At 53.8% G+C, this 22,589-nt stretch overlaps 2 protein-coding genes across 2 annotated transcripts; both read right to left on the bottom strand.

Annotated features, from left to right (window-relative positions):
- Nucleotides 1-12,300: 12,300 nt before the first annotated feature.
- Nucleotides 12,301-17,434, bottom strand: LOC133281750 (HAUS augmin-like complex subunit 4). The gene is made up of 9 exons (XM_061477547.1): nt 17,336-17,434; nt 16,288-16,561; nt 14,898-15,034; nt 14,298-14,402; nt 14,081-14,146; nt 13,709-13,975; nt 12,922-13,052; nt 12,616-12,684; nt 12,301-12,540 (listed from the first exon to the last, which is right to left on the bottom strand). Exons 1-9 carry the CDS (start codon nt 17,432-17,434, stop codon nt 12,357-12,359), a joined length of 1,332 nt encoding a protein of 443 aa, XP_061333531.1. The 3' UTR covers nt 12,301-12,356.
- Nucleotides 17,435-19,185: 1,751 nt separating this feature from the next.
- On the bottom strand, nt 19,186-21,573 carry RNF212B (ring finger protein 212B). Its single transcript, XM_061477621.1, has 9 exons — nt 21,455-21,573; nt 20,722-20,774; nt 20,533-20,607; nt 20,338-20,453; nt 19,962-20,010; nt 19,829-19,857; nt 19,702-19,748; nt 19,592-19,634; nt 19,186-19,440 (listed from the first exon to the last, which is right to left on the bottom strand). Exons 1-9 carry the CDS (start codon nt 21,552-21,554, stop codon nt 19,272-19,274), a joined length of 681 nt encoding a protein of 226 aa, XP_061333605.1. The 5' UTR covers nt 21,555-21,573; the 3' UTR covers nt 19,186-19,271.
- Nucleotides 21,574-22,589: the final 1,016 nt, after the last annotated feature.

Below are 22,589 nucleotides of genomic sequence, written 5' to 3'. Positions count from 1 at the left end.
GTATGAAACCGAGGAGCGACAGCAATGATGGTGACACTGTTGCAAAGCTGACTGTTGAATATTCTGAGCACCAGCTTACACTCCTGGCTCTTCGGCTCTGGTAGCAGAGACCAAACATTTGTGCAATACTCACTCTGCTGCTGGGCAGCTGAGAGCAAGCTCCGGAGAGGGTGCAATCAAATGCACTTTTAGGAATGAAACCGAGGAGCGACAGCAATGATGGTGACACTGTTGCAAAGCTGACTGTGAGCTGAAGATGCCCAGCACATGCTTTCCCTCCTGATTCTTTGGCTCTGTAAGCAGACTCCAGAAGTTCGTGCTCTACTCGCTGTGCTACTCGGCAGCCAGGAGTAGACTCCGGAGAAGTTCCATTCAAATAAACTTTTAGGTTTGAAACCGAGGAGCGACAGCAATGATGGAGGCACCGTTGCAAAGCTGACTATATGCTGAAGATGCCCAGCACATGCTTTCCCTCCTGGCTCTTCGGCTCTGGGTGCAGAGGCCAGACATTAGTGCTCTACTGACTGTGCTGCTGGGCAGCCAAGAGCAACCACCAGAGAAGTTCGATTCAAATGGACTTCTAGGTATGAAAGTGAGGAGCGACAGCAATGATGGAGGCACCGTTGCAAAGCTGACTGTGTGCTGAAGATTCTGAACACCAGCTTTCCCACCTGGCTCTTCAGCTCTGGTAGCAGAGACCAGAAGTTCGTGCTCTAAACACTGCACTCCTGGGCACCCGAGAGCAAGCTCCGGAGAGGGCTGCATTCAAATGGACTTTTAGGTATGAAACCGAGGAGCGACAGCAATGATGGTGACACCGTTGCAAAGCTGACTGTGTGCTGAATATGCCCAGCACATGCTTTCCCTGCTGGCTCTTCAGCTCTGGGAGCAGAGGCCAGACGTTCGTGCTCTACTCACTGTGCGGCTTGGCAGCCGAGAGCAAGCTCCGAGGGGGGGTGCATTCAAATGGACTTTTAGGTATGAAACCGAGTAGCGACAGCAGTGATGGTGACACCGTTGCAAAGCTGACTGTGTGCTGGTGATGCCCAGCACAGGCTTTCTCTCCTGGCTCTTCAGGCCTGGGAGCAGAGGCCAGACGTTCGTGCACTAATCACTGTGCTTTTGGGCAACCGAGAACAAGCTTTGGAGAGGGTGCATTCAAATGCACTTATAGTTATGAAATTGAGGAGCGACAGCAATGATGGTGACACCGTTGCAAAGCTGACTGTGTGCTGAAGATGCCCAGCACATGTTTTCCCTCCTGGCTCTTCGGCTCTGGGAGCAGAGGACAGACGTTCGTGCACTAATCGTTGTGCCCCTGGGCAGCCGAGAACAAGCTTTGCAGAGGTTGCATTCAAATGGACTTTTACGTATGAAACCGAGGAGCGACAGCAATGATGGTGACACTGTTGCAAAGCTGACTGTGTGCTGAATATTCTGAGCACCAGCTTTCACTCCTGGCTCCTCGGCTCTGGAAGCAGAGACCAAACCTTTGTGCAATACTCACTGTGCTGCTGGGATGCCGAGAGCAAGCTCCGGAGAGGGTGCAATCAAATGCACTTTTAGGAATGAAACCGAGGAGCGACAGCAATGATGGTGACACCGTTGCAAAGCTGACTGTGTGCTGAAGATGCCCAGCACATGCTTTCCCTCCTGGCTCTTCGGCTGTGAGAGCAGAGGCCAGACGTTCGTGCACTAATCGCTCTGCCCCCGGGCACCCGAAAACAAGCTTTGCAGAGGTTGCATTCAAATGGACTTTTAGGTATGAAACCGAGGAGCGACAGCAATGATGGTGACACCGTGGCAAAGCTGACTGTGAGCTGAAGATGCCCAGCACATGCTTTCCCTCCTGGCTCTTTGGCTCGGGGAGCAGAGGACAGACGTTCGTGCACTAATCGCTGCGCCCCTGGGCAGCCGAGAACAAGCTTTGGAGAGGGTACATTCAAATGGAATTTTAGGTATGAAACCGAGGAGCGACAGCAATGATGGTGACACCGTTGCAAAGCTGACTGTGTGCTGATTATTCTGAGCACCAGCTTTCCCTCCTGGCTCTTTGGCTCTGGGAGCAGAGACCAAACGTTCGTGCCATGCTCACTGTGCTGCTGGGCAGCCGAGAGCAAGCTCCGGAGAGGGTGCATTCAAATGCACTTTTAGTTATGAAATTGAGGAGCGACAGCAATGATGGTGACACCGTTGCAAAGCTGACTGTGTGCTGAAGATGCCCAGCACATGCTTTCCCTCCTGGCTCTTTGGCTCTGGGAGCAGAGACCAAACGTTCATGCCATACTCACTGTACTGCGGGGCAGCCGAGAGCAAGCTCTGGAGAGGGTGCATTCAAATGCACTTTTAGGAATGAAACCGAGGAGCGACAGCAATGATGGTGACACCGTTGCAAAGCTGACTGTGTGCTGAAGATGCCCAGCACATGCTTTCCCTCCTGGCTCTTCGGCTCTGGGAGCAGAGGCCAGATGTTCGTGCTCTATTGACTGTGCTGCTGGGCAGTCAAGAGCAACCAGCAGAGAAGCTGGATTCAAATGAACTTCTAGGTGTGAAAGTGAGGAGCGACAGCAATGACGGAGGCACTGTTGCAAACCTGACTGTGTGCTGAAGATGCCCAGAACATGCTTTCCCTCCTGGCTCTTCGGCTCTGGGAGCAGAGGCCAGACGTTCGTGCACTAATCGCTGTGCCCCTGGGCAGCCGAGAACAAGCTTTGGAGAGGTTACATTCAAATGGAATTTTAGGTATGAAACCGAGGAGCGACAGCAATGATGGTGACACCGTTGCAAAGCTGAGTGTGTGCTGATTATTCTGAGCACCAGCTTTCCCTCCTGGCTCTTCGGCTCTGGGAGCAGAGACCAAACGTTCGTGCCATGCTCACTGTGCTGCTGGGCAGCCGAGAGCAAGCTCCGGAGAGGGTGCATTCAAATGCACTTTTAGTTATGAAAATTGAGGAGCGACAGCAATGATGGTGACACCGTTGAAAAGCTGACTGTGCGCTGAAGACGCCCAGCACATGCTTTCCCTCCTGGCTCTTCGGCTCTGGGAGCAGAGGACAGACGTTCGTGCACTAATCGTTGTGCCCCTGGGCAGCCGAGAACAAGCTTTGCAGAGGTTGCATTCAAATGGACTTTTACGTATGAAACCGAGGAGCGACAGCAATGATGGTGACACTGTTGCAAAGCTGACTGTTGAATATTCTGAGCACCAGCTTACACTCCTGGCTCTTCGGCTCTGGTAGCAGAGACCAAACATTTGTGCAATACTCACTCTGCTGCTGGGCAGCTGAGAGCAAGCTCCGGAGAGGGTGCAATCAAATGCACTTTTAGGAATGAAACCGAGGAGCGACAGCAATGATGGTGACACTGTTGCAAAGCTGACTGTGAGCTGAAGATGCCCAGCACATGCTTTCCCTCCTGATTCTTTGGCTCTGTAAGCAGACTCCAGAAGTTCGTGCTCTACTCGCTGTGCTACTCGGCAGCCAGGAGTAGACTCCGGAGAAGTTCCATTCAAATAAACTTTTAGGTTTGAAACCGAGGAGCGACAGCAATGATGGAGGCACCGTTGCAAAGCTGACTATATGCTGAAGATGCCCAGCACATGCTTTCCCTCCTGGCTCTTCGGCTCTGGATGCAGAGGCCAGACATTAGTGCTCTACTGACTGTGCTGCTGGGCAGCCAAGAGCAACCACCAGAGAAGTTGGATTCAAATGGACTTCTAGGTATGAAAGTGAGGAGCGACAGCAATGACGGAGGCACCGTTGCAAAGCTGACTGTGTGCTGAAGATTCTGAACACCAGCTTTCCCACCTGGCTCTTCAGCTCTGGTAGCAGAGACCAGAAGTTCGTGCTCTAAACACTGCACTCCTGGGCACCCGAGAGCAAGCTCTGGAGAGGGCTGCATTCAAATGGACTTTTAGGTATGAAACCGAGGAGCGACAGCAATGATGGTGACACCGTTGAAAAGCTGACTGTGTGCTGAATATGCCCAGCACATGCTTTCCCTGCTGGCTCTTCAGCTCTGGGAGCAGAGGCCAGACTTTCGTGCTCTACTCACTGTGCGGCTTGGCAGCCGAGAGCAAGCTCCGAGGGGGGGTGCATTCAAATGGACTTTTAGGTATGAAACCGAGTAGCGACAGCAGTGATGGTGACACCGTTGCAAAGCTGACTGTGTGCTGGTGATGCCCAGCACAGGCTTTCTCTCCTGGCTCTTCAGGCCTGAGAGCAGAGGCCAGACGTTCGTGCACTAATCACTGTGCTTTTGGGCAACCGAGAACAAGCTTTGGAGAGGGGTGCATTCAAATGCACTTATAGTTATGAAATTGAGGAGCGACAGCAATGATGGTGACACCGTTGCAAAGCTGACTGTGTGCTGAAGATGCCCAGCACATGTTTTCCCTCCTGGCTCTTCGGCTCTGGGAGCAGAGGACAGACGTTCGTGCACTAATCGTTGTGCCCCTGGGCAGCCGACAACAGCTTTGCAGAGGTTGCATTCAAAATGGACTTTTACGTCTGAAACCGAGGAGCGGACAGCAATGATGGTGACACTGTTGCAAAGCTGACTGTGTGCTGAATATTCTGAGCACCAGCTTTCACTCCTGGCTCCTCGGCTCTGGGAGCAGAGACCAGAACCTTTGAGCAATACTCACTGTGCTGCTGGGATGCCGAGAGCAAGCTCCGGAGAGGGTGCAATCAAATGCACTTTTAGGAATGAAACCGAGGAGCGACAGCAATGATGGTGACACCGTTGCAAAGCTGACTGTGTGCTGAAGATGCCCAGCACATGCTTTCCCTCCTGGCTCTTCGGCTGTGAGAGCAGAGGCCAGACGTTCGTGCACTAATCGCTCTGCCCCCGGGCACCCGAAAACAAGCTTTGCAGAGGTTGCATTCAAATGGACTTTTAGGTATGAAACCGAGGAGCGACAGCAATGATGGTGACACCGTGGCAAAGCTGACTGTGAGCTGAAGATGCCCAGCACATGCTTTCCCTCCTGGCTCTTTGGGCTCGGGGAGCAGAGGACAGACGTTCGTGCACTAATCGCTGCGCCCCTGGGCAGCCGAGAACAAGCTTTGGAGAGGTTACATTCAAATGGAATTTTAGGTATGAAACCGAGGAGCGACAGCAATGATGGTGACACCGTTGCAAAGCTGACTGTGTGCTGATTATTCTGAGCACCAGCTTTCCCTCCTGGCTCTTTGGCTCTGGGAGCAGAGACCAAACGTTCGTGCCATGCTCACTGTGCTGCTGGGCAGCCGAGAGCAAGCTCCGGAGAGGGTGCATTCAAATGCAGTTTTAGTTATGAAATTGAGGAGCGACAGCAATGACGGTGACACCGTTGCAAAGCTGACTGTGTGCTGAAGATGCCCAGCACATGGTTTTCCCTCCTGGCTCTTCGGCTCTGGGAGCAGAGGACAGGCATTCGTGCACTAATCGCTCTGCCCCTGGGCAGCCGAGAGCAAGATTTGGGACAGCTTACATTCAAATGGAATTTTAGGTATGAAACCGATAAGCGACAGCAATGATGGTGACACCGTTGCAAAGCTGAGTGTGTGCTCAGGATGCCCAGCACATCCTTTCCCTCCTGGCTCTTTGGCTCTGGGAACAGAGGCCTGACGTTTGTCCTCTACTCGCTGTGCACTGGGCAGCCGAGAGCCGACTCTGGAGAAGTTGCATTCAAATGGACTTTTAGGTATGAAACCGAGGAGCGACAGCAATGATGGAGGCACCATTGCAAAGCTGACAGTGTGCTGAATATTCTGAGCACCAGCTTTCCCTCCTGGCTCTTCGGCGCTGGGAGCAGAGACCAAACGTTCGTGCCATACTCACTATGCTGCTTGGGCAGCCGAGAGCAAGCTCCGGAGAGGGTGCATTCAAATGCACTTTTAGGAATGAAACCGAGGAGCGACAGCAATGATGGTGACACCGTTTCAAAGCTGACTGTGTGCTGAAGATGCCCAGCACATGTTTTCCCTCCTGGCTCTTCGGCTCTTGGAGCAGAGGCCAGATGTTCGTGCTCTACTGACTGTGCTGCTGGGCAGTCAAGAGCAACCAGCAGAGAAGCTGGATTCAAATGAACTTCTAGGTATGAAAGTAAGGAGCGACTGCAATGATGGGGGAACTGTTGCAAAGCTGACTGTGTGCTGAAGATGCCCAGCACATGTTTTCTCTCCTGGCTCTTCGGCTCTGGGAGCAGAGGACAGACGTTCGTGCACTAATCGTTGTGCCCCTGGGCAGCCGAGAACAAGCTTTGCAGAGGTTGCATTCAAATGGACTTTTACGTATGAAACCGAGGAGCGACAGCAATGATGGTGACACTGTTGCAAAGCTGACTGTGTGCTGAATATTCTGAGCACCAGCTTTCACTCCTGGCTCTTCGGCTCTGGGAGCAGAGACCAAACGTTTGTGCAATACTCACTGTGCTGCTGGGCAGCCGAGAGCAAGCTCCGGAGAGGGCGCAATCAAATGCACTTTTAGGAATGAAACCGAGGAGCGACAGCAATGATGGTGACACCGTTGCAAAGCTGACTGTGTGCTGAAGATGCCCAGCACATGCTTTCCCTCCTGCCTCTTCGGCTCTGAGAGCAGAGGTCAGACGTTCGCGCACTAATCGCTCTGCCCCGGGCAGCCGAAAACAAGCTTTGCAGAGGTTGCATTCAAATGGAATTTTAGGTATGAAACCGAGGAGCGACAGCAATGATGGTGACACCGTTGCAAAGCTGAGGGTGTGCAGATTATTCTGAGCACCAGCTTTCCCTCCTGGCTCTTCGGCTCTGGGAGCAGAGACCAAACATTCGTGCCATGCTCACTGTGCTGCTGGGCAGCCGAGAGCAAGTTCCGGAGAGGGTGCATTCAAATGCACTTATAGTTATGAAATTGAGGAGCGACAGCAATGATGGTGACACCGTTGCAAAGCTGACTGTGTGCTGAAGATGCCCAGCACATGTTTTCCCTCCTGGCTCTTCGGCTCTGGGAGCAGAGGACAGACGTTCGTGCACTAATTGCTGTGCCCCTGGGCAGCCGAGAACAAGCTTTGCAGAGGTTGCATTCAAATGGACTTTTACGTCTGAAACCGAGGAGCGACAGCAATGATGGTGACACTGTTGCAAAGCTGACTGTGTGCTGAATATTCTGAGCACCAGCTTTCACTCCTGGCTCCTCGGCTCTGGGAGCAGAGACCAAACCTTTGTGCAATACTCACTGTGCTGCTGGGATGCCGAGAGCAAGCTCCGGAGAGGGTGCAATCAAATGCACTTTTAGGAATGAAACCGAGGAGCGACAGCAATGATGGTGACACCGTTGCAAAGCTGACTGTGTGCTGAAGATGCCCAGCACATGCTTTCCCTCCTAGCTCTTCGGCTGTGAGAGCAGAGGCCAGACGTTCGTGCACTAATCGCCCTGCCCCCGGGCAGCCGAGAACAAGCTTTGCAGAGGTTGCATTCAAATGGACTTTTAGGTATGAAACCGAGGAGCGACAGCAATGGATGGTGACACCGTTGCAAAGCTGACTGTGTGCTGAAGATTCCCAGCATATGCTTTCCCTCCTGCCTCTTCGGCTCTGGGAGCAGAGGCCAGACGTTCGTGCAACTAATCGCTGCGCCCCTGGGCAGCCGAGAACAAGCTTTGGAGAGGTTACATTCAAATGGAATTTTAGGTATGAAACCGAGGAGCGACAGCAATGATGGTGACACCGTTTCAAAGCTGAGGGTGTGCTGATTATTCTTAGCACCAGCTTTCCCTCCTGGCTCTTCGGCTCTGGGAGCAGAGACCAAACGTTCGTGCCATACTCACTGTGCTGCTGGGAAGCCGAGAGCAAGCTCCGGAGAGGGTGCATTCAAATGCACTTTTAGGAATGAAACCGAGGAGCGACAGCAATGATGGTGACACTGTTGCAAAGCTGACTGTGTGCTGAAGATGCCCAGCACATGCTTTCCCTCCTGGCTCTTCGGCTCTGGGAGCAGAGGCCAGACGTTTGTCCTCTACTCCCTGTGCACTGGGCAGCCGAGAGCCGACTCTGGAGAAGTTGCATTCAAATAGACTTCTAGGTATGAAACCGAGGAGCGACAGCAATGATGGAGGCACCATTGCAAAGCTGACTGTGTGCTGAATATTCTGAGCACCAGCTTTCCCTCCTGGCTCTTCGGCTCTGGGAGCAGAGACCAAACATTCGTGCCATACTCACAGTGCTGCTAGGGAACCGAGAGCAAGCTCCGGAGGGGGTGCATTCAAATGTACTTTTAGTTATGAAATTGAGGAGCGGCAGCAACGATGGTGACACCGTTGCAAAGCTGACTGTGTGCTGAAGATGCCCAGCACATGCTTTATCTCCTGGCTCTTCGACTCGGGGAGCAGAGGCCAGACGTTCGTGCACTAATCGCTGTGCCCCTGGGCAGCCAAGAACAAGCTTTGGAGAGGTTGCATTCAAATGGACTTTTAGGAATGAAACCGAGGAGCGACAGCAAAGATGGTGACACCGTTGCAAAGCTGACTGTATGCTGAATATGCCCAGCACATGCTTTCCCTCCTGGCTCTTCGGCTCTGGGAGCAGAGGCCAGACGTCCGTGCTCTACTCACTGTGCTGGTGGGCAGCCAAGGAACCACCAGAGATGTTGGATTCAAATGAACTTCTAGGGTATGAAAGTGAGGAGCGACAGCAATGATGGAGGCACCGTTGCAAAGCTGACAGTGTGCTGAAGATGCCCAGCACATGCTTTCCTCCTGGCTCTTCGACTCTGGGAGCAGAGGCCAGACGTTCGTGCACTAATCGCTGTGCCCCTGGGCAGCCAAGAACAAGTTTTGCCGAGGTTGCATTCAAATGGACTTTTAGGTATGAAACCGAGAAGCGACAGCAATGATGGTGACACCGTTGCAAAGCTGACTGTGTGCTGAATATGCCCAGCACATGCTTTCCCTCCTGGCTCTTCAGCTGTGGGAGAGAAGGCCAAACGTTCTTGCTCTGCTCACTCTGCAGCGAGTCGGGCTGCATGGACCTGAGGCACGCAGAGCTTGGATTCGAGTGTGACAGTGAGGAGGCGACAGCAATGCAGGTGGCACCATTGCAAAGCTCACTGTGTGCAGAAGAGGCCCAGCACCAGCTTTCCCTCTGACTCTTTGACTGTGGCCCAGAGGCCACCATTTGTGCTCACTCTGCTGTAGGAGGGCAGGAGGTGGGCACCAGAGAAGTTGCATATAATGGACTTTTAGGTGGGAAAGCAAGGAGCGACAACAGTGCGGGTGGCACCGTTGCAAAGCTCACATGTGTGCAGAAGAGGCCCAGCACCAGCTTTCTGTTCTGGCTCTTCGGCTGTGGAAGTAGAGGCCGAAACTTGTGGTCTGTGCACTGTGCTTTTTGACACCTGGGAGCAGGTGCCTTAGTTTTTGCATGCAACTAGAATTTAAATCAGTCATCCGGATGTTGCTGCATTTACCCAATTGATGTTCATTATCTGCAACAAGGAAAAAAAAACAAAACAAAACAAAAAAAACAAAAGCCAGCCACACAAGAAACAATAAAGACAGGAAGAGACAGAAACCACTGTCCTTGCTATCATTCTCACCACGACCACACCAGTCAATGCCTACCTCTTCTGTAACACCCCACTGCCTCAGCTTAAGCTCCGCAAAACAGTGCTCACCTGGTCCAAAATCATTTCTGAATGCTATGCCAGGGTTCTCCTTCCCTGCAGGAACTGAGATTGTGGAGGCAAGTAACCATTGTTCTGGTCAGAAGTGACTTACCCCGCAGTCCTTCTCATGACCTCCCTGACTCACCAAAAATGCTCATCTGACTCCAAAGGCGACTGCACGGCACTTGCAAGAAAGATTAATGCTGAACCCCACTGCCATGTTATACTCAACTGTTAGTCACCAGCCCGGCACAAAACCCCCTTACCTTCTCAAAGCCCTCCCCAGTGTGCAGCTTCACCTCCCCCAAGTTAGATGTGTGTCCTGGGTTCAGCAGTAGCAGTCATTTTTTCTCCTTCTTGGTAGCTGGTGCAGTGCTTTGTTTTGACTTTTGGCCTGGGAACAGAGCTGATAACAATGATGTTTTGGTTTGGCCAAGGACTTTGTGAGCCTCATGCTCTGCCAGGGAGGAGGGAAGCCAGGAGGAAGCAAAGACAGGACACCTGACCCAAACTGACCAAAGAGGTATTCCATACCACAGCACGTCATGCCCAGGATGTAACTGGGAGTGAGCCGGAAGGGCTGGGGGACTGCGGGGTTGGAGGAGGTATCGGTCGGTGCTTGGTCAGGCTGGGGGGGGGGGGGGGGGGCAAGTTATCGGTCAGCTGGTGGTGAGGTGTTGTGTTCTCTTCCCTTGCTATTTCCTTTATCATTGTTATTATTCTTAGTAGCAGTAGTGATTTGTGTTATACCTTAGTTGCTAAACTGTTCTTATCTCAACCCATGGGAGTTGCATTCTTTTCGATTCTCTTCTCTGTCCCTTCGGGAGTACAGGGAGGGCAAGAAGAGGGGGGGGACAGTGAGTGAAGGAGCTCTGCCTGGTTTTAAACCACGACAATGTGGCACCTGAAAAAGAAATAGAAACAGATAGCTGCTGAGACAGGGCTCAAAGCTGAAGCCTTCCCTGTGCGATGCCCATCTCCTGCTTCAGTATATTGGCTGCTCAGCCACCAGGCCTCCCAGATTTCTGCCAGCTGCATCTGGGCCTGTATGTCACCTGGAAAACACCAAGAAAAAATGCCTTCAACTACTTAAAAACATTTCACATACAGCTGCTGCTTCAGCCACGTAGTCACATTAACCAGCAAGACAGGTGAACAGAGTCAGCTCTGTGAAAATGGACACAAAGCTGCAAAGGCAACCTGGAGCCATGCCCCAAAAGACAATTAACCGCAAGACTCTGAGGCACAAGCCTCATCTGTGTTTTAACTTTGTAAAGTGGGAAAATCTCAAGCTGAAGAGTAACCTGCTCCCTTCCCCTGCCCAAAGAGACCAGTTCTTCAACAGCCTCTCTCCCACACTAACCTTACATCTCTTTCCTGCTTCTCCCTAGGCCCAGCCTTTTACCTTTGCTTGCAGAGGGGCAGAGGTCCAGAACCATCCTTGAGAAAAAACCCTTGTCAGCTGACTGGAATGTTCCTTCAGTAGCCACATTCCTCTTCATCATCTGCAAAATAAAACAGGAATAGCAAACAGCTTATCAGTATGTTGACCAATGGCAATCTTTGCCACAACTCTTCCTCCTGAGGACAGCCACAGGGCTCCCCTTAGCTCATCACCACCAACAAATGTAGCACCCAAAAAAACACCCTACAAAAAGATGCTTACTAACGCATGCACTAGTAAGTCTTGACACAGCCTGAAGGTCTTCATTCAGACAAGACCATTTCAGAAAAACGCAGCAGAAATAAACCACAAAGCTCTAAGTCCACAAAAACTAAACACCAGAGGACTTAACCTGATGAGAGCTGAACTCTGAATAGGAAGGGCTGCACCTCATATACCCCAGGCCCCACCCACAACCCCTCAATGGCCTGGGACATTGGAGAGGCAAACCACCAGCTGGCATAAAAGCAGCCTGATAAGCCACAGCTGGGTCTTTCCTATCTGGCTCTGGCTCCCTCTCTGCTCCCTGGCTTTAATTTTCTCACTCTCCTCTGGCTCAGATTCACATTCAGAACTCACAGACCACACATGCTCACTCTCACACAGACTGCCTCAGACTCACACGTGCGTTCAGACACTCCATGGCTGAGACACATGGTGCCCCACTAGGGCTATCAGGTCTATCTGACAAGAGATATCAGGTCTACCAACACTAGGGCATTCAGGCCTAGTTTAGGGCTACCAGGTGTATCCCCCAACTAGGTCCTGAAAGGGGCTATCAGGTCTGCCCGACTAGGGCTATCAAGGCTACCCCGACTTTAAGGTCCTCCCATCTAGGACTATCAGGTCTACCTGTTTAATAAGCTACCTGCTATTTCTAACCCGGTTTTGCCCATTTCTAACCCATTTTAAGACATTTTAGGCCATTTCTAACCCAGTTTTGCCCATTTCTAACCCATTTTAAGCCATCTTTGGCCATTTCTATCCCGGTTTTAGAAATACTTTAACATTTATAACCCAGTTTTGCCATTTTCTAACCCGTCTTAAACCATTTTTTGCCATTTCTAGCCCGACTTTGCCCATTCCTAACCTTTTCCCATTTCTCAGTCGGTATTAGCCATTTTTGGCACTACCTCTCAAGGACCCTCCCACCCCACCCCCCAGCGCTGCCAGCCAGTCACTGCCCTCCTTCCCACCGCCCATTCTCCCCTTATAAGGAAAAAAAAGAGATGTGGCTTCATTCATAAAGTGACTGCCCTTTGGGCACATTTATTGGCTGCTGTCACATGACATCATGGGCTGAGTGGGTGGAGCTGCTGCAGGGCCCACCTCTTCTGATCCACCGCCTCCTGTAGCCTCCCATAGGCTGAGGCCAGCTCCTCCAGCCCCGCCCCCAGCCCTTGATAGGCTGAGAGCACCGCTCGCAGCTCCTGGTCCTGCCTCTCTGCATCTTCCATGGCCAATGAGATTCTTTGCCTGCGGTAATGTCATAGTGGTGTCATAAAGGCGGCAGGGTCATTAAAAAAGGGGAAGGGGGTGTACAGCACTCACTTGATGCATTGATGGGCAGCTACGGTGAGTGGGGGGTAGGAGGCAAGGAGCAGCCCCAGCTCCTCCAGCCTGCAGAGGGGGCAATGGGGTAAGAGGGGACACCCCCAAATCCCACCTTAAGCCCTTTAGAAGTCACCCAACCTCCCCCAATCCCCCCCCCCCAAGTCCCATTATAAACCCCCCCTTAGACCCCCATATCCACCCGTAGAGCAGAGAGGACATATCCTTCACTGACTCTACCCCCTGCAGTACACACAGTAACCCAGTGCCTGTAACCCCCATAGATACTCTTTGAGCCCCATATACCGTATCTTGAGCAGTAGTGCCACCCCTTTGCCCTCCAGGTAGAGCCCGTGCTGCTGGTCCAGCTCCTGCAGGGCTCCAGCACAGCTGGCACTGGCCAAAGCCCCCAGCAAGGCCCAGCACCGGCCCAGCACCTGCACCATAGAGCCCCACTGACACTCCCATAGAGCCCACTAAGCCCCCATAGACCCCCCAATCCCCATTTAAACCTTCACAGGCCCCATTGAGCCCTATAGACCCCATTTAAACCACCATAAACCCATTTAGCCCCCCACAGACCCCCTCCAAACTCCCTTTAATCCCTAGTAGACCCCCTAAACCCCATTTAACTGCCCACAGACCCCATTTAAGCCCCCACTGATGCCATTTAACCCCCCATAAACCCCCAAACCCCATTTAAACCCCCATACTGCTGAGCCCCCAATAGACCCCATTTAACCCCCCATAGACCCCCCCAAATCTCATTTGAGCCCCCCAGACCCTTCCAAACCCCTTTAACCCCCATTGAACTTCTCATAGATCCCCCAAACCCCACTTAACCCCCCATAGACCCCATTTAACCCCCACAGACCCCTCCAAACCCTCTTTCACTCCCACAGACCCCAGCAAGCTTCTCATAGACCCCACAAACCCCCAGAGATCCCATTTAACCCCCATGAACCTAATTTAACCCCTCCCAAACCCCACTGAACCCCCACCGACCTCATTTAACCTCATTTACTACCATAGACCCCATTTACCCCCATTACAGACCCCACAGAACCCCCCTATTCCCCCCCTCCTGTTCAACCTCTTGGTAGCGCCTGCGCTGGCTCTGCAACGCCCCCTGCAGGTGCTGGCGTCGCCACCGGGCGCGCTGCAGCCGCTGCGCCTCCTCCCTTAGGGCCGCACCAAGGCGCAGCACCGCACGGGGGAGATCCCGCTCCTCAGCCAATGTCGGCGCCGGCTCCGCCAATGGCAGCTCCGGCGCTGCCTCCCCCGCGTGGTAAATGGAGAGGTCCAGGACCTTGGCAGCCAGGCGGAGTTCCAGCAGGGAAAGCAGGGGGGCAGGGGATGCCTACGGACAATAAAGGGGGCCATGGCGTGCAATGGGGTGAAATTGGGGGGGTAAACGGGATTTTGAGGTGATCTGGGACAGTTATGGGTCATTTGGGGCTCTCACCTCCATTGGGGGCAGTGCCTGGGCCATGCCCTGCACCCCACAGCGCAGCTCCAGTTCCCGGCGGGTCTGCAAATCACCCAAATTACCCCAAAATCATCCCAAAGCCCCCTAATCCACACCAATTCACCCCAAAACCCCCTTTAGGCACCCCCCATGTGTATGTGGGTGCCCCCATATCCCTCATTGCCCCCCATGTGTGGATCACCCCCTGGCTCACGGGGGGCTCGAGCCCGCGTGGGTCCCACAGCAGCTCCTGCAGCGCCCTCCAGAGCCCGTCCCAGTGCAGCCACGTCCTTCTGTGAAGCGCCAGCGTCGCCTTCGCCTGCAGGGGGCGCACCGGTACCTGAAACACCCCGAAACAGCCCCGAAATACCCCAAAACCACCCCAAAATAGTCCCAAAATAGTCCAAATTTGGACCAAAATGGCCTGAAATAGCCCAAAATTGGACCAAAATAGACTAAAAATGGCCCAAAGTAGACCAATAGTACAAAATACCCCTAAATCACCCCAAAACCATCCCAAAACCGCTATCAACCCCGCTCTTATCACCCCCAAACCCCCCAAATAAACTAAATCACGCCAAAAATGACCCTATATGAACCCAAACTGACCAAAGCTCCCCCTAAAGCACTCCTAAATCACTCTAACCCTCCCCAAAACCCACCCCCCTCAAATCCCCGGATGAGGTAAAATCCAAAATGACTCTAAATCACCCCAAATGACCCAAAAATCACTCAAAAATCTCCCCAAAACCCACTGAACCCCCCCTCAACTCCCCCAAAATACCCCAAACTGACACCACCTATCCCCCGTTACCTGCCGCAGCTCCTCCCGCAGGCCCGCAGTGAGCCCGTCCGGCCCCAGCGCCACACACAGCCCCTGCAGCGAGGCCAAACCAAGTCCCTCGTCGGGGGTGTGGAGCCCGAAGAGGGGCAGGTGGGGCTCCTCCTCCCCTATTGGGAGGCGTTAAGTAATTAATACCCTCATTAACGCTTATTAATGGCTATTCATGGGTATTAATAGTACGCAGTGTACCTGGCAGCAGCTCAGCAGCGTCCAGCTCCATCAGGACCCCCTTATGTACTGGTATAGGGGGGGGACAAGCACCTATGTGCTAGGTGACCCTCCCCAGTGGGAAGTGGGACAGCCCAGGGGTACCCCAAAGGGTCTACTGGGACCTATAGGCCCCCCCCAAAGGGTCTATTCCCATTACAGACCACAACAGACCCTCTTTAACCGCCTACAGACCTGCCCAAAACCCATTTAACCTTCCATATACCCCCTTTAGCCCCCCACAGACCCCATTTAAACCCTTATAGGTCCCCCCAGACCCCCTTTAACCCCGCATAGACCCCATTTGACCCCCTAGAGGTCCCCCCCAGACCCCCTTTAACCCTCCACAAAGAGTCTGGGGGGGGGGGGTTAAAGGCGGTCTACGGGGGTAACCAAAACCTATAACCCCTCATAGACCGCATTTAACCCCCCCCAGACCCCTTTTAACCCCCCCCAGACTCCCCCAGACCCCCTTTACACCCTATAGACCCCATTTAACCCCCTCCAGACCCCCCAAACCCCCTATAGGCCCCCCAGACCCCTTCTAACCCCCATAGATCCCCCATAGACACCATTTAACCCCCCACAGACGCCATTTACTGCCCCCTATACCCCATTTACCCCACAGAGACCCTAATTAAGCCCCCACAGAGCCCCCCATAGCTCAGCTTTGGCCTCCATTGAAGCCCCTTTAAGTCCCGCTCCGCTCCTCACCGCCGCGCTCCAGCCGGCTCCAAGCCCCACCCCTCCCTCCCCTCTCCACCAATCCCAGTGTGTCTCTTCCCCCCCCAACCAATCAGCACTCGCTTCCACGCGCTTGAATCGCGCCATGCGTCACGTACGTGCTCCCCGTTCCGTTCCGCTCCACTCCCCCACGCCCCCTGGCGCTGTTCACTCTGGAGCCCAATGACGCCTTTAGCAAGCACTACGCGTTGGGCACCGACACCGTTTTCAGCCCCCAAACGGACGTTTTTAGTCCCAAAATGACCGGTTTTAGCTCCAAAACGGCCGTTTTCAGCCCAAAACGGGTAGTTTTGGCTCACAAACAGCCACTTTTAGCCCCAAAATGCCTGGCATTAGCAGTTTTCAGCCCACAAATAGCCAGTTTGGCCGTTTTCACCCCCCAAACACCAAGTTTGTGCCGTTCCTTCACTCTTTGCCGTCCCATTCGGCCCATAGCACTCCTGCAGTTCGGTGACATTGCCGCAGGGGACACAGCACCAGCCACTGGGCCCCACATGGTAGATGGAGATGTAGCCGCCTGAGTAGGCATTGCGGTGTGTGGCCTGGAAGACGGCACGGAGCACCAGAGCACAGGCAGGCTCCAGCTCTGGGTGGTAGCTGCAGTCCAGCACCCATCGGGCATAAGGTGAGCCTGAGCCCATGGAAAAGGTGGTGCCCAGGACGCGGGTCCACGTTGTAGAGGCCTAGGAGGTAATGGGGGGCAATGGGGGACCAAGATGGCCACTGGGGCTGTGGGTACCAGCCCCATAGGGAACAGAGATCCATAACCATGGCTGCCAGCCCCATATAACTCAATATCCAAGTCCTTGACCCCATAACCATCAACCCCAATCCATGACCATCTACCCTATGGTATCCATCACCCTCCTAAACATGACCCCCATAACCACGACCCCCATAACCAGCCCCCCATGATGGCCCTCACCCCGTAACCATAACCTCCAGCCTCATGTGCCTCAATACTCAAGTCCTTAACCCCATAACCATCAACCCCATGATGTTCACCACCCCCTAACCTTGACCATGAGCCCCGTAACTCCAACCCCACAATGTCCATCACCCCATAACCATAAGCCCCATCTCTATATACACTCAATACCCAAGTCCTGCCCCCCCATAACCACCACCCACACTATGTCCATCACCCCCTAACCATGCCCATGAGCCCCATAATTCCAACCCCATTGTCTCCATTACCCCCAGCCCCATATACTTCAAGTCCTTAACCCCATAACCATGAACCTCACCCCATAACCATCAACCCCATGATGTCCACCACCTCCCAACCTTGACCATGAGCCCCGTAACTCCAGCCCCATGATGTTCATCACCCCCTAATCATAACGCCTAGTGCCATAAGCTTCACTACCCAAGTCTTTGGCCCCACAATCACCAACACCATGGTGTCCACCACCCCCCAACAACCCGCACTCACCAGGCCCCCTCTTGTTCCAAACGCAGATCATGGTGCCCATGTTGAGCCCCATGCCCTTGTAGTGGTACACCATGCTGGCAAGCAGCTTGGTGGTGGTGGCCACCAAGGCATGCTCAGGCATTACACGCAGCACTGCCGCACCAGCACATGCTGCCAGAAGGCGCAGTTGGTGATGCTGCCCGCCAGGGTGCCCAGCACCTGTGCGCTCACCTCCAGCACCTTCTGCACTGACTGCAACACCACATAAGAGCCAGTCATGGCGCAGGAGTCAACCACATGCACCATGCTGTGGTGCAGCTGCAGGGGAATGGGGACAGTGGGGTTAGATGGGGGGATATGGGGGTCAGGAGTCCCTACATGGAGCTCTAGGGAGGGATTAGGGAGGATATGGGGGTCTGGAGTCCCTAAATGGGGGTCTGTGGTGGTCTGGAAACCCTTTATGGGGGTCTGTGGGGAAATATGGGAGGACATGGAGATCTGCAGTCCCTACATGAGGTTCTATGGTGGTCTTGAGACGCTTTATGGGGTTCTACGGGGGGGATATGGGGTGTCCATGGGGGTCTGTAATCCCTACATGGGGTTCTAAGAGGGAATGTGGGGAGACATCAGGGGATATGGGGTTATATGGGGGTTTATGGGAGGTATATAGATGGGTCTGGAGTCTGTTACAAGGGGTTCTAGGGGGAAATATGAGAGGATATGGGGGGGATATGGGAGGGATATAGGGTGCCTATGGGGGGATATGGAGGTCTGGAGTCCCTAAATGGGGTTCTATGAAGTCTAGCTGGGGGATATAGGATGTTTATGGGGTGATATGGAGGGATTTGGGGGTCTGAAGACCCATTATGGGGTCTCTGGGGATCTATGGGGGATTTAGGGGAGATATGGGGGTCTATGGGATGTCTATGGGGGTCTGCAATCCCTAGATGGGAGTCTGAAGACCCTTTATGGGGTTCTATGGGGGCCTATGGGGAAATATGGCAGGACACGGGAGGATATGGGATGTCTGTGGGGGTCTATCGGGAGGTTATTGGGTAAAAAGGGGGGCTTATGGGTGCCTATGGAGGGTTATGGGGAGATACGGGGAACTATGGGGTGTCTATGGTGGGTTATGGAGGTCTATAGGGTGTCTGTGTGTCCCAGCCCCCCCCACCATGGCTCTCTATAGGTCTCAGCTCCCCCAAAATAGCTCTTTATGGGCCCCTATGTGGTCTCTATGTGCATACCCACCCCCCCCACCTCCCCCCATTTTGCCCCTACGGAGATTCTATGTTTTCTCTATGGGTCCCAGCACCCCCAGTGTCTCCCTATGTGTCTCTATGACTCCCCTAGAGTGCGTACCTTGAAGGTCAGGGTGGTGGTGCTATGCAGGAGGTAGGTGCCGGGCCCTGGCAGCAGCGGCGACAGCTTCCGGAGGAGGGGGGCGGCGATGTCGAGGGGGTAGCGCCTGGCCGGGTCCCGGGGCGCTGTGAGCCCCGGGAGGAGGGAACGGGACGGGAGCGGGGCCCCGGCCCGCACCACGACCGCCAGCGCCATCTTGGAGCGCAAAATGGAGGCGCGGTGCGGCCGTTACAACGGCAACGTGGCTGCCATGATGGGTGAGGGCATGACTCGGTGAGTAAAGAGGGGCTGGGCTAAATACGGAAAAGGTGGCGGGGCTTAGCGGAAGGGGGGACCATTATGGACATGAGCGGCGTGACTTAGATAAGGGAAGCCACATTTGGAGATGGAGGCGGGGCTTAGCGGAAGCGGGGAATTATGGAGATGAGGGTCGGGGCCTAGCGGAAGGGACGCCACGTACGGAGATGAAGGCGGGGCTTACCGGAAGGGGGCCATTTATGGAGATAAGGGGCGGGGCTTAGTGGAAGGGGGTTTTACATGGAGATAAAGGGAAGGGTTAAGGGAAATGAGTACCATATATAGAGATAAGGGCGGGGCTTGGGCAAAGGGGGCGTATCCTATGGCCAGGGGCTGCGTGGGCCGTGGAAGTTTGGGTAGAAATCCGCCAGATTCGGGGTCCTTTCGCCTACACTGGAGCCGGCGGTGGTGCTCCCACCCCCGTAGGCGCTGCCCAGGTGCCACACGGGGGTGCTGCGGGGGGGAGGGGGCTCCCACGGGGCTGAGCGGCTGTAGGGGGGAAGAGGTTAGAATGGGGGCAGAGTGGGGTTATTATGGGATATAATGGGGTTATAATGGAGTACAATGGGGTATATATTAGGGGTTATAATGGACTATAATTGGGTTATAATGGGATGTAATAGGTCTGTGCTGTTGTTACCTGACCACCTGGGAGCTGAGCTGCCGCCGGGGCTGCGGGGTCACTGCGGGTGCAGGCAGGGTTAGGGGTCAGGGCAACCCCCAGGTAAGGGGGTGCTGGGGGGGCCTTACCTGTGTGTGCCGGGGATGTGACCCCCACGGGCCGGGGAGTGCTGCTCCTGTGTGGGGCACAGGAGGGTGATGAGCGGCAATGAGGTGCCCCATAGCCTCCCATAGACTCCCATAGGGAGGGGGTCACCTGCTGCCCCCTCGCCAGCCGGGGGAGAGCTGTGGGGAGAGGAAAGGGGTTAATGCATAAGGGAAGGGGATATGGGGGTATATAGGGGCTATATGGGGGTGTATGGGGGTATATGGGGGGGTTATGGGGTCACCTGAGCTTGACGCAGCTCCATGTTCTCCCGGCGCAGGGACTCGAGCTCCCTGTGGGGGGGGGGGAAATAGGGGGTGAGAGCCCCATAAATGTGGGGCAGAACCACAGCAAGAGGGTGGCACTATAGGGGAATCAATGGGGGAAGGACCCCACCACGATGGCGGCTATCCATTGGTGTCAATGGCGCCTTAACCTCACCAACATGGCCGCCCCTAGGAGCCCCACTCAAGATGGTGCCTATTCATTGGTGCCAGTGGCACCTCACCGATAATGCCGCCCCAGATTCCCACTCCAAACATGGGACAGCAGAGCCGCACTCAAGATGGCACCCGCCATGAGGAACTCCCACTACGATGTCTCCCACTGCCTCCCCTCACCTCTCCTTCACACCCAGCTCCCTCTTCGCCTCCTCCATGGCCGCCCTATGGCGGCGGGCAGCGTCACGGTGCGAGGCCAGCAGCAGCTCCTCCTGAGCGCGCTGGAAGCGCCAGACCTGTGGGGCGGGAGGGAGGAGGAAAGTGGTGCCCAAGATGGCACCACCCTAGCTCTCCTTCCTCTTCTCCCATATGTACCTGAGTGATGCTCGCCAAGTGCTTTAGTGCAATGGCAGTGGGGCTCTTGAAGAAAAGCTTCTCCTGCAGGCGCATCTATGGCCATAGAAGGTGAAAGAGGAGGTTTAACGGGGTTTAATAGTGTTTAAAGGGGTTTTAAATGGGTTCAAATGCATTTAAAGGGAGTTAAAGGGGGGGTACGGGACTTGCCTGCGGGGAGATGGGAAGGTGGCGGCAGGCAGCGCCGCACACGGGGCACGGTCCTGTGGGGATAATGGGTAAAGGGAAGAGATTGACACTTTTAGGGTGGTTTATAAGGTGAAAGTGGGGGAATTCCCTTCCATCAGTTAAAGGTGGTAAAATACAGGAATTCCTGCTTTTCTGCTGTTTAAAGGGGTTAAAGGAAGGGGATTCCCACTTTTCTGCTGGTTTATGAGGTAAAAGGGAAGCAATTCTCTTCTTTCCATCAAATAAAGGTGTTAAGGTGAGGGGATTCCTTCTTCATTTAAAGGCATTAAAGTGAAGGAATCCCCTCTTTCCCACTACTTTATGAGGTAAAAGGAATTCCCTTCTTTTTGCTGTTTTATGAGGTAAAAGTGAAGGAATTCCATTTTTTCCACTATTTAAAGGCTTTAAGATGAAAGAATTCCTTCTTTTCCATTGCTTTAGGAATTAAAAGTAATGGAATTCCCTCTTCCCCAGTATTTTATGAGGTAAAAGTGATGGAATTCCCTTTTTTCACCATTTTAATGTGTTAAAGGTATGGAATTCCCTTTTCCCCACTTTATGAGCTAAGTGATGCAATTCCCTCTTTCCCAGTATTTTATGAGGTAAAAGTGATGGAATTCTCTCTTTCCCACTGCTTTATATGGCAAAAGTGTTGGAATTCCCCCTTTTTGCATCATTTAAAGGCATTAAAGTGATGAAATTCCCTGTCTCTCACCTGCGGCCCCGCACGCTGCGCACAGGACGTGCCCGCAGTTAGTGACTGCGAACCGCGCTCCCTCCTGCCGGAAACACTTGTTGCAATGGAACCAGTCCATGGTGGGAGAGAACGGGGCAGGAACAGGTCACGGCTGCCCACCCCACACCGCTGCCATTGCCCGAAGGGTCTCGAGCGTAGCGGAAGCCCCCCGAAGGGGGCGGAGTCGCCCGAAGAGGCCCGAGCGCAGCTGAAGTCATCCGAAGGGGGCGGAGCCACCCGAAGAGGGAGGAGTTGAAGCCGTCCGCAGAGTGTGATATTCCGCACACTTGGACTTCGAGGTGGGAAAGCGAGGAGCTAGGGCAATGCCGGTGGCGCAGTTGCGGAGTTCACAGTGTGCAGAAGGCAGCATATGGAACCTTTCCTGGTGTTATGCTAGGCTTCACGTGACAGAGGGGTCATGTCTTTATCACAGCAGGGTTAAAATCCTGTCCTCTCTAGCATGATCTTATGTGCCCTCCGCGCCAGCCTGGAAGGGCTAACACTGCAGGACAGGAATCAGGCCTTTGGTATGCTGCCTTGCAGGGGTGAAGGCTCCATGGAAACCTCTCCTGCCCATGTAGAGTAAACAAGGCTTTAGCCGCGGTAACCGCACACTCTGGCATCCAGCCTCAGCTGGGACTTGCTCCCAAAACCCTCTGCTATTTCTGTCCCTCTGTTACATACCTCTGCAGGCAGGCAGCTGCTGTGAGAATTACTGCAGGGGTAAAAGAGCACTTGGAAGGTACGGTCTAGAAACCACAGCCAAATGGGGCTTGAAAACGTGTGCTGTCAAAGGGCCTGTACAGATAGAAGATGCATGGTATGAAGGATAAATATTTAACAAGCCCAGGTTTGAACTGCACACAAAGGTACCAGGGTTCCTGCAGATGTTACAGGTAGAGGCCAGAACCACTTTTCCCCAAAATCTACTTTTGTGTGTGTGTGTGATTTTGGCCTGCAACAACTAAATCAAGTGTGGGGAAAGCTGAAATGAAAGCCACAGAGGCACCTGGAAAACCTGGTGAGTTATTCCTACTGTGAAAAGAGGTGCCCCGGGAGATGTAACCCAGAGCACGGAAAAGCAGCTTTTAAACACTGAGGTGTCCAAACTTCC

The sequence above is a fragment of the Pezoporus flaviventris genome, unplaced genomic scaffold (assembly GCF_033815535.1).
Source record: "Pezoporus flaviventris isolate CSIRO_AGI_PZ_B2104156 unplaced genomic scaffold, CSIRO_AGI_Pfla_v1 ptg000107l, whole genome shotgun sequence".
Classification (NCBI taxonomy): Eukaryota; Metazoa; Chordata; class Aves; order Psittaciformes; family Psittacidae; genus Pezoporus; species Pezoporus flaviventris.
Note: the sequence above shows the minus strand (reverse complement) of the source record. Positions and strands in the feature narration are given on the sequence as shown.

Bases quoted from the DNA above. Each gene is read 5' to 3' on its own strand.
- LOC133281750 (XM_061477547.1), bottom strand. From the start codon at position 17,434: ATGCCTGAGCATGCCTTGGTGGCCACCACCACCAAGCTGCTTGCCAGC. The intron at 14,147-14,297 runs GTGAGCCAGGGG...GGTGATTTGCAG, and splicing joins CACGCGGGCTCGAGCCCCCC to ACCCGCCGGGAACTGGAGCT. The intron at 13,976-14,080 runs GTGAGAGCCCCA...TATTGTCCGTAG, and splicing joins AGGCACTGCCCCCAATGGAG to GCATCCCCTGCCCCCCTGCT.
- RNF212B (XM_061477621.1), bottom strand. From the start codon at position 21,554: ATGGACTGGTTCCATTGCAACAAGTGTTTCCGGCAGGAGGGAGCGCGG. The intron at 19,858-19,961 runs GTGACCCCATAA...CTCTCCCCACAG, and splicing joins TGGAGCTGCGTCAAGCTCAG to CTCTCCCCCGGCTGGCGAGG. The intron at 19,441-19,591 runs GTAACAACAGCA...TCCCCCCTACAG, and splicing joins CTCAGCTCCCAGGTGGTCAG to CCGCTCAGCCCCGTGGGAGC.